The 11,376-nt window shown below is 32.0% G+C and overlaps 1 protein-coding gene across 1 annotated transcript; it reads right to left on the bottom strand.

Annotated features, from left to right (window-relative positions):
• Window positions 1–423: 423 nt before the first annotated feature.
• Window positions 424–2,172, bottom strand: LOC114162375 (heat stress transcription factor B-4-like). The gene is made up of 2 exons (XM_028046248.2): window positions 1,688–2,172; window positions 424–1,597 (listed from the first exon to the last, which is right to left on the bottom strand). The coding sequence occupies exons 1-2, from the start codon at window positions 2,048–2,050 to the stop codon at window positions 743–745; spliced, it is 1,218 nt and encodes a 405-aa protein (XP_027902049.1). The 5' UTR covers window positions 2,051–2,172; the 3' UTR covers window positions 424–742.
• Between the last annotated feature and the right edge of the window lie 9,204 nt (window positions 2,173–11,376).

The raw sequence follows: 11,376 nt of genomic DNA, 5'->3' as shown, positions 1-11,376 counted from the left end.
TTTTTTGAACGAATCAGTGATTTACTGTCAGCTCCTTTATAGTATGGATCTTTTGTAATATCACTCGTCTTTTCATCGGGTTTTGAATTGAGATGCAATGTATTTTGTGTTCTTTGCTTCGTACATGGACACCATTAATGAGCCTAGCTTCCTCAAGAAAGCCTTGCAAATTTGTCTTTAGGCCAGCCTGTTACATTCTCAGTTATCAGCTTTTTACCCAATAAAAACTGTAAGCAACTCTTTATCATTAACTCTCTCTCTCTCTCTCGCTGGCATTAGCATTAATGCAACTGGAGGCATGCAGATACCAAAACAAGCGAAAGAGACTATGAACAAACAAGACGAAAAAAAGAATGATCCCACACAATCCAGGGCAATAAAGTGTACCAATGAAAATGAGAAAAACTCGACCTGAAAGAGGAGTTGAAGAACATTTAAAGTTTGCTTTAATTTCTGACCTTTTACTCTAACCAAAACCCACCTACATCAATAGATGATGGGTCGGGAACAAAGATAATAATATCGGCGCTAAGTTATATGTACACAGAATCACAAAAACAGTCACACAAACGAACCCACGCACGCACACACACGTTTCCATCAATATCATCTGCTCCTCCAAGACTCAAAACTTGAGAGTAGTGATATAAAAATTAAAAAGAAAATTAAAACAAATCAAAGCAAGTAAAAAGAAAATTAAGCTAGCTTGGGATATCATAGTTCTTAGAATCAATCAGTGGAACTAACAAGTGGACGGAGGCATGAGATTCAACCCCAAGTCATCCTTTTCCAAAACCAAACGAGCCTTGTTGGTCTCCGAATTAGATCCATAATCGGGGTGCACCCTTTTCTTTGACTGCAGCGACACGCCAAAAAGCTTCGTCTTGCAGCTGTTAACGTTACCGCCAGGCCCTTCAACAATCGTTATAGAACTCCTCGATGTGTTGGTGGGGGAGTTCACAACGTAGGTCTGAGGTTGATTTTGTTGATGTTGCTGATGTTGAGCTATTGGAGTAGTTCCTTGCTTAGGGTTATTAGAATAATACCCCAGAAGCTGGTTCATTGGCCTTTGCATCATCGAAACATTGCCCCCATTTATCGGAGTAGCCGAGGGTGTATTACACAGTAGCAAAGAAGAAGAGTAAGAGTTGCTTGGAGCCACCGGCTTGACATGGTTCTGAACGAAATAGATAATGTCATTGTAAAGCTTCTTCATGTGCGCGAGTTCCGACATGAGCATGTTGTTGCTTCGCCTGAGTCTCTCGTTGTCCTCGGAAAGCGCGGTGACGGAAGTGCTGTAGTTGGCTGCACCGTTCATCAATGAGGTGGCTCCACGTGGCGGAGAGTCACACCAATTGGTTTGGTCGTCGGAGTCGTTGGAGGGAGAGATGCTGACTCTGCTGGAAAAGGGAAAGAAAGTGGGAACGCTAACGTTGACTCCGAGTGGAGAATGTGAATGGTGGTGATGGTGATTCATGGTCCCTTGTTGAGGCTGAGCGGTTTTTCTCCGATGGATCTCGCACAACAAGTGTTTCTCCCCCTTCTTGAAGAATTCGTTGGCGAACTCCCATCGGTCTGGTACAATCTTTCTGAAACCCTAGTTCATGCATTTGAAATCAAGCATGTTAATTGAAAAACAAGAACGAAAGAAAAAAAAAGAATTAAAGAAGGTAGACGAATATAGTACATAGGTGTTGAGCTGGCGAACGAAACTGGAGAAGTTGTTGTGCTTGAAGTAGTTGGGAAGAAGGTCTCTGGCGAACTCAGGAGGACGCCAAACGACGAAAGTGGTGTCGTCTTCACCCCAAGAAACTATGTGATCTGTGGCGGGGTCGTCGACGAGTTGGTATGTTTTGGTGAGGAAAGGAGCCGGCACTGATTTGTGTGAGTCCAGGGAGAGTAAAATGCCTTCACAGTTGTCAAGAAGAAGAGCCATTGGAAGAGGAGAGAAAGAGAGGGTGGTGTGAGGAAGAACGAGAGTGAGAATGAGAAGGGTGAGGGAAGGGAAAGGATAGATAAAAATGTTTTTAGAGAAGAGGAGAGAGAGCATGTTTTATACATATATTTTGTATTATTTTAATGTAGGATGTATTTGAGATGTATTAATGTTTTGGTTGAAAGGATATTGTCTGGTAGGGGGCATTATATTTTTGTTACCCTCATCGGTTGTGTTGTGAGAGAGAATATGTGTCTGTCTGTCTAGGACTGTGAAATAAGGGCCTTTCAAGGCAAACCCGTGACTCACTTTCTCTCTCTCTCTCTCCTTCTACGTGTGTGGGTGATGCAGAGAGGCTTCTGAGTTCTGACATTGATCCCGCGCACACCCACTTAAAATCACGCACAAGAGGAAGAAGGTGCAGAACAATGTTATCTACATCATCTTTTACAAATTGACCGTTCAACCCTTCTTCAACTCGATCTACTCTTCCTTTTTACTTTTATTCCATTCCATTAGGGGTAATCAGTCAAACACTTGCTATGTTACAGCCTTTCTCCTAATCATTTTATAAACAAGTTTAATTTAATGTTTTTGTTTGTTATCGTTGTTGTTGTTGATGTCGTAAATAATAATTAATTTGAATGTTTGTTACATATATGTGGTGGTGGAATGATTATGTCATGAGGGGTGTGGTGTGATATTGAATTTCGAATTCCAAAGGCAAGGGAATCTCGTAGAGAAGTACAATCTGATATTTGTTGACAAACAATGTGGTTTTTGTTTTGGGTATTGACATTACATTTTCCGTATCCAAATAAAATATTGGAATTGGAATCAAGCAAAAGATGCATCAGAAATGTTTGAAGGTGGGTTTCACTTCACGTCAAACGAGTGTCCTCTTTTCACAATTTGTAGCTTTCCTTTTGTTGTCTAATGTCACCAGCCAAACACAGTCCCTAATTTCGAATCCCCATCAGTTATTTTTTGTTCTCGCGTTGCACATCTCTAGCAGCAGATATAATAAGGCAAAGGATACATCGAAGTACGTGATGGGAATTAAAGACTGTTGTGGCTGATGACATTTCTAGCTTCCATTGCTTCTATGATTTCTCTCTTTCATCTTCTTCTCATTCATTCATTCAAAAAAAAAAAACCATAAAACATATTTCAAACTTCAAAATCGTGTGCTAGAGACGTATGCTCACTGTGGCCACTAGTACCTTTTACTCGCTAGCTTACAATAGGTAGCTATAGCTACCCGTGTTTAGCTTTCCTTTACTTTTACATTACATTGAGCCTCCAACTTTGGCTCGCCTTCTTTTCCTCATGTGTCCAGGTGATTCAATTGAATTATTGACCCCAAAAGTTCCCATGAAACAACTATCCAAAATTTCACACCTTTTCCACCCCCATTCTATTTTTTATTTCCTAAGTAAAACATATGAACAAGCCAATTAACAAATCATTCTGTCCATTCATGATTTCACATCAACAATCATGCAACCAGTTTCTAATATTTCTTTGATTGTCTAGCTAATTATGTTTAGTTTTTCTGGGTGGGTAGGGTTGTGTTTGCACAGTAAGCTACAGGTTTGATAATTTAAAAGAAAAGAGGAGGTAAAGAAAGTTGCTTGAAAACCATAGAAAGAGTAATAAGTGGAGAGTGAGGATCCAAATAATTAAAATGAGAAGCGCATTGATTTTGTGATAATAAGTGAAAGTGGAATAGTAGGGACGCAGAAGCAGATAGAGGGCCAAAGCAAAACGATGGGAAAATGATGACTAATTATTTCGGATAGATACCATAACTGATTATTTTGATAGTGTCTATGATTCTCATTATTGGAAAAACAAAGCTAAACTGACCCGGTTCCCCACCCATGTACTAATTATTTCTCACTTTACAATTTTCTTTCCTTTCCTCATATAACAATGTGAACATACTTAAATAATAATATCTCAAAACTGCCTCAATACCCAATTCAAGCTTGCAACACAATCTCTAACTTTATCATCGTTACACCCAACACAACAAGTATTAAGAATGCCAAGGAATAAGATAACATCATAGAAAAGGTCTGTCTTCAAAGCAAAATTTATGTTATTTATTACTGTAGATATTAAGTTGGGAGAATGAACAATGAAGAAATGGAGGATGAGATCATTTTGATTTGGTGGAGATGTGAAAAAGAAAAACGATGAGAACATTGTTTTTCCTAATTAGATCCGCTGAAGTAAACATATATAATCAATCATGAAACAACATAATCCAAGTGTGAATTACTAATAATAAATTTTAAATTTTTATGATAATAACAATAAACAATTAGAAAACAATATTATAAATAGGTAAAGTTATTTTTCTTTTCATTATTTTTACATCTTTGTCTTTTTACCTTTTTCATTTAGTTTGTTGTATACTGTTGATAATGAAAACTGGTCTCCCACGTGCAAGTTAGAAAAAATATGATTTACTGTCCACCAAGCTGGTGTTCATTAACATTTTTTTTTTGTCTCAAAACTTGAACTGTGTATTTGTATACGATATTATACTTATAGTAGTAAATAATTATATTGGAAGAGAATCAAAAGATACATTTCAAAGTTAGTGGAATGCATTATATTGCTAGTGTATATTTCTAAAGTCCATATGAATAGTTTATTTTTCTTTGATAGAAGTTACACTACCAAAGTTAATCTTATGCACATAACCATTTTTAGCAGTAAGTGAATTTATTGTATACTGTTCTAAAGAAAAGAAATGAAAGTTATTAGTGTAGTTAAGTAAAATTTTAGTTGAAAATATATTATCGGTGTGATGGATTTAAAACAAATTTGATGCATAACTTTTTTTGATTGATGTGTATAGAAATATCTCATTATTTTATAATTTTTGTATATAAGTGATTTGTTCTATTATGAAAGTAATTTGATAACTTTTTGATTGATGTGTATAGAAATATCTCATTATTTTATAATTTTTGTATATAAGTGATTTGTTCTATTATGAAAGTAATTTGATCATAAGTCAATTTTAATGGTTCACATTATAAACATGGTAGGATTGTAGGGTTTAGATTAGACTTAAAATCTTCTCCTTAAGGATAATGATATTTTGTCCCACTTTTTTTCACTCATTTTTAACTTACCATTGAATATCATTATCCGTTTTTTAATATGCTATCACAACTATGAATTAAAGTTTATCTTTAAGAAATTTGTTATTTATTAGATTTATTTTTTTCACCCGCAATTGGACAACTATCGAATCATCTCACTAATTTTTTATTCCATACTTGAGAAGTATATATTTTGCCGTGAGAAAATATGTTGAAAGTCTCACGTCAACTATATATAAGATCAATTACAATATATAATTAAATAAATGTAAAAAATAAGAAAATATGTATACAAAATGGTATATTTTATTTTTGTTTTTCTTTAATTACAATAATTAAAATTGCATACAAATGGTACTAGAACAACAAATGGTAAATCAGATTTATTTAACTATTTCTTGGAAGCTTTCTTTAAGATATGGATCATGAAAAGAAGTTGTAAATTAGATTATCGAGGTTTATCCTTGATCAAAATTGATACGGTTTATGGGATTTAAAATAGTTATTTAGTTTAGTAACCAGTTCCCAGTCTTACATACTAATTTTCTTACACAAAAACTTCGGTTATACCTTAATTAGAAACAAAAATCTTAAAAAATAAATTTTTAGATAAACTTGTTCCTTTAAGTGATTTATTGTGACGTTTAAGTTAAAATTTAAATAGAATATATCGTGATATTACACTAATATTGGTTGTGAAGTAAAATATTAAACTAAAAATTAAGTCTAACTTGAATAGAGTTAAATTTAAATAATGTATAAAAAAAAGTGAAAGATAATATAAGTTGTTTGTAGACTTGAACCATGTTTAAACCAAAATACAATATTAACACAAAAAAGAATGTACGAGGAACCAATATCCTTCCTCAATATATGAACACAATGCAGTTTTATCTTGAATGATGCCTAAACTTAAAAAAGAAAATATAAATAGAAAGTTAGTCTAAATTTCATAATTTGATTTAATGAAATTAGGTCTATTCTCAAATAAAATTCATAATTTCTGATAAAGTAAATTTCAAATTCCTATTTAATTTATATAAAAAAATATTAGTGTTGTTAAGTATTAAAGACATTTCTATAGAAAAATTGCATATTTTATAAACTGTTTTTATTCAAGTGTACATATTACAAGAAAATGTCTCACTAACAACTAATTAACTAATTGTAGTGATCAAAAATTGTTAATCACCAATTTAGATATTAATTGACAAGATAAAAAATTATTGGTTACTAAAATAATCACTATTATGAATAAAAAATTATAATTGATCGTTAAATTTGTCACTAACTAATTAGAGACTAATCTAACAACCAATTCTTTTAATAGCAAAAATCTTAGTAACTAATGTTCAACAACCAATTTCCTTTGGTAACTAAAATCTTGGTATTTAAATTTTAGAGACCAATTATAATTTTGTATCCATAATAGTGCCTATTTTAGTAACCAGTAATTTTTTATTTTGTAAATTGATATTCAAATTGATCACTATATTGACTAACAAGTTTTTGTCACTAAAATTGATTTTTAATGAGACATATTTACATTTTACATACATTCATAGGTAATCAATTCCTAAATTAAAATAGTTATTATTTATTTTATTCTTAAAGTGATAATTTTTTTTAAATTTAATTAATTTTTTTAAATTAAATAATTATCAATAATAGAATTTTAATTATAAAATAAATAAAAATGTAATTTATAATAAAATTGTAAAAAATATTTATATTATTTTTCTAAATATAATTTATTATTTATTATTATTATAAAATACAGAAAATGCACCTATACTAAAATTTTATAAACTGTTTTGTTTATTCAAGTTTATATTTCCCACACATTCAGAAACAATAATACAAATAAAATGATAAAGTTCAACTGGCTCAATATAATATTTTGTTTTATTCACTGTCTAATGACGATATACAGCAGATGGTCGTGGTGGATATATATATATATACTCCCTAATATAATCCATGTAACATGTAAATCCAATAAGTTAAGACTAAGCCTTAACCATTTAAACCCGGTGTATTTTCAATCACAAGTTAAACCATGTTGAATACACATGAACATAAAAGGATATTTTTTAAGAAAACAGTATCTATTATTTTTATAATTGAAGTGGAGTTAAAACAATGGTATAACATGGATCTGCATAAGGAGTTTACGTGTCCTAACCTTTGGTGAAGAAGTAAGAAAGTATAAAAAGATTACAGAAGAAACAGAAAAATGTGCAGTCCTTTTTACGAGTGATAGACAGTGATTAGTGATTTTTGTGGTTTTATTAAGGTGGTGTGGTGTACGTAGGTAAAAGATAGAGGAGTAAAAAGAAGCATGAGAAGTGAGAAACAATGCCGGCAGCTTCAAGTCCCAATAATGGATGATGCGTTGTTGTGGTTGTTCTTCCCCTACTACTCTATTATTGTATTGTAGTGTAGCATATGATAGCATTGATTGAGAGAAAGAGAGAAAGAGAGAAATGTAAAAAAATGAATTAAGAAGAAGAAGAAGATGTGTATGTTATGTGGGAAGAGGAAAGGACCAAAGTGATAAGTATCTGGCAAGTTTCTAAACAATCATGCCCTTGTTTCTATTTCTTTTTGCTTCTTCTTCTGCACCTCTTCTGCTTCTTCCTAACCTTTTCTTAATTCCCAATTCCCAGTTCACACCCCCCTGACTCTTTCGCTGTACTCTACTGCACCATTGCACCAGCGCCTGACATCCACACAGTACTACTACTCCTTTTTATTTTTTATGCATCTCTCACTATTACTACTCTCGTGATTCTTCTTTTGTTTTTTTCCCTTCCTAACATATATTTATTACCACCACCTTATTCCCTTCTTCATGTTACGTGCTTATTTAAGGCTATTTTCTCTTCTTCTCCTCTTTCACCTCCACCTAGCTAACCCTTCTTCTGTCCTTTTCCCCTACTTTCATTTACTTTCCAGATATTAAACATTTTCATCAACATAAAATTTGACCTAATTATGTGTTTATAAATGAAAGATACAGTAACTACACTGGTCCACCCATGTGGGGCCCCCAAGGGTATTTGGGTAAAAGAATATGTATGATACGATAGAGTTCTTGGAGTGTAGCTGTTAAATTGAAATGGAAGATTAGGGTTATTATTATTATTATTAATAATTAGAGAGAAAGAAGATGGTGGAGCCAGAGAGAAAGGAAATCTAGAAAAAGAAAGGGTGATTTTCCCTCACAAGTTGTCAGCAACTGAGACAGATCCTAGTGAGCCCACAAGGACCAAAATCACTCCCAAAATTCACCCAACAAACAAATGAAACTCACATCCCTCGCTCGCTTCACGCACTTCACGTTCAAGAGCCAAGAAGATTCTATTCTAATTTCTAAAACGCTGTGAAAGTGAACCAGCCCCACCTCCACTCACATGACCACCGCCGGTGTACCTCTCAATAAAATCATTTTTCTTATTATTCCGCAAAACTCCAACGCCAATTTCAAGAACAGACAACTTCAAAACACACACCCAATACGGATAAACCATTTTCTTTATCAATCCAACCATTTTTTTTAATTATAAAAATATATAACTCTACCATTAAGCTACCAACATCCTATGTTACTAACGAATATATGTATTTAATCATTTTAAAACAAACAGTATCAAAAATTAAAATAAAAATAAAATCCACTGGGCTTCTTTCTTTCTTCTTCTGTCTGTATCCGCACTCTTTTTTGTCTCTTTCACTGACGCCTCTTCAATTCCCATAAAACACACATTTTATATTAATTAAATTATTACAACATACAGATATACGTACTACTAAACTATTAAGATTGGATTAATAACTAAATATGAGGGTAGTGTATACGAGGTTTGAAGTTCAAACTTGCTCAGGAACTAATACGAAGAACATATTTTGGCTATGATGTACGTTTTTTTTCTACTGAGAGATGAATTCATGTTTTTTTCTTAGAGTATTGGTTAAATGGAGAGTCACGAGGGGCTATGAGGCTATGACATATGAATCCCACGAGGAAATCACACTGATAATAATGTAGAGGACAACATAGGCGTTTGTTTTTATAGTGTCATTTAAATTTATATAGAAACATTCGTGTACCTCAGCCCCAGGTTCTTTTTGCTCTCTTTGTGTATGGAATCATTCAAATATCCCTCCCACACCACATCACACTCGTGCATCAAATTTCCTCAATAACGGACACCTTGCGTTTTCTCTATTTACTGTCTTCTTCTATTTACAAAGAGGTTCTAAACCACAAACAATAATTAGACCTACTATATTAGAAAAAGCTAAAAAAGAAAGTTGAGTGAATATATCATAAGAAAATTGGGAAAATGCTTTTTTTTATACTAGATGCACAACTTGACAACTTCTTTTCAGGAGCATTTTGATTTTTAAAAAGGTTTACCTTTTGTATTTATAAAAAGAAAAGATTAAAAAATAAAATAATAAATGTAAAATGTGTAAAAAAATTTAAGTGTCAAAATAATAATAACCTTAATTATCTTATGCCATATTTAAAATCCAACCTTTCATCACCTTCTTGAACGTTAAAAAGTACGCCCTAAGAGGGCGATCTAAATAAACACGCCATAACATGAATAATGAAATATCTAATAGAAAGCCATTTTTCCTTTTAAAAATAAAGTTCAAAGGAATATACTGACAAAAGAATATCTGAGTAAAAGCCCACAAAAACTAACTCATGCCTAAATTACATTCTGAATTTTTTTTATTATAATTAAACATAATAAAAAAATGTGATAATTATGTTCCTCAACGTAATTATAGCAACTAGATTTTTTTTAAACCAAAAAAAAAAACTCAATTTTGTGGCAACCTATGCAGAACATTATCAATTATATAAAATATATAAAATACAGAACACACATATATAACGAGTCCAGATTCTCTACTGGTTTTTTCGGTGCTGTCCTCTGCTGAGCATTAAAAATACATTATACTGATATTTTAAATATCTTTTTAATATATTTTAAAATGTCAAAATGAGTGGTAATCAATATATTATGAAAACACAGTAGAGGAACAACACAACAAAATCAGCAGAAAATCCAAATTCCATATATAACTGGCACATTTTTTAAAAATGGAAAAAGTATATACGAGCTCCCTCTATCGAGACCAGATAATACTATAAGCAGCTTTAAATATCTAAATACACCCAACACTTCAAAAGTAAAGTTTCAATGGCCATAATTGCTAACAAAGTTATTAGTAGCACAACCAGTAACTGAGGATTTTTCTTTTTCTTGTTTAACAAAGAAAAAAGAATAATTTATCACTGTTAATTATTAGATAATTCACAACCAGTAATTATTAGAGCTGTTAATTAGTACTAACACCGTTAATTAGTACAAACTTTATCAAATAAAAAATATATTAAAATAGTAAAATAAAAAAATGTGACAAAAATCACGTACTGCTATAACTTGCGGAGTTCAACACTTATTCCACCATACTGCCTTTTCCTAGTTTGAAACAACAGTGCAGAAGCGAATGGAAGAGCCAACCTGATAAATATTGATAAAAGGAATAATCGCTCTACCTCAAATAACAGATCTGCAATCTATAAATCAGATATTTTTGTTAATAAGATGTTATTTGAAGATAAGACTATTCGTGAGAAATCTTATCGATTAAAGATAAGATAGTCTCATATTCCATAAATGAAGTGCAAATTTTACTCTATAAACCACTTTTATAAGATTAAGTTAAATTTCAATTTCAATTCTAATTCACTTAATTTGAAATTTGATTAAGATAACCATATACAAAGCACTGTTATATAATTACATTAGTTGTGGTTTCTGATTTGATGTAACAAGTTTTATGTAAAAAAAAACACCTGCTAAACAGTACGTACTGAGCAAGTCCAAGGTAACTCATTCTTAATTAGAACTAGTAATATATATTATATGTGAAAAGAACATGTAACATGTACATATATGCAAAACTAGTATCCATAATTGATGAAACGAAAAAGTAACACAAAGGCATGTATATAGAATAAAGAGAGTATGATGTAGATGGGGGAAATGGGTTTGCATGCAAAAGTGAAATTGTCCTGGAAAAGACGTTGTAAAGCAGGTTCCTGGAAGAATATTAATATCTGTATGATAAAAATATTATACATGCATGGCATATTGATACCTCTCATCAACAAAAGAAAGTTCATTTTAGCATACTTTAGAGTTACATTAAAAGGAGAGAACAACAAGAGAGGTCTTTCTTCCTCTGCTTTTCAAAACTTTTTTTTTTTCCCCTCCTTTCCCCCCTTTTTCT

This window comes from Vigna unguiculata, chromosome 9 (genome assembly GCF_037176805.1).
Source record: "Vigna unguiculata cultivar grain cowpea cultivar isolate G323 ecotype 2 chromosome 9, ASM3717680v1, whole genome shotgun sequence".
NCBI lineage: Eukaryota > Viridiplantae > Streptophyta > Magnoliopsida > Fabales > Fabaceae > Vigna > Vigna unguiculata.
Note: the sequence above shows the minus strand (reverse complement) of the source record. Positions and strands in the feature narration are given on the sequence as shown.

What these genes read in the sequence shown, in the direction of transcription:
- LOC114162375 (XM_028046248.2), bottom strand. Translation starts at nt 2,050, where the DNA reads ATGCTCTCTCTCCTCTTCTCTAAAAACATTTTTATCTATCCTTTCCCT. An exon ending in TTCGCCAGCTCAACACCTAT is followed by an intron (nt 1,598 to 1,687) that starts GTACTATATTCG and finishes TGCATGAACTAG; the next exon opens with GGTTTCAGAAAGATTGTACC.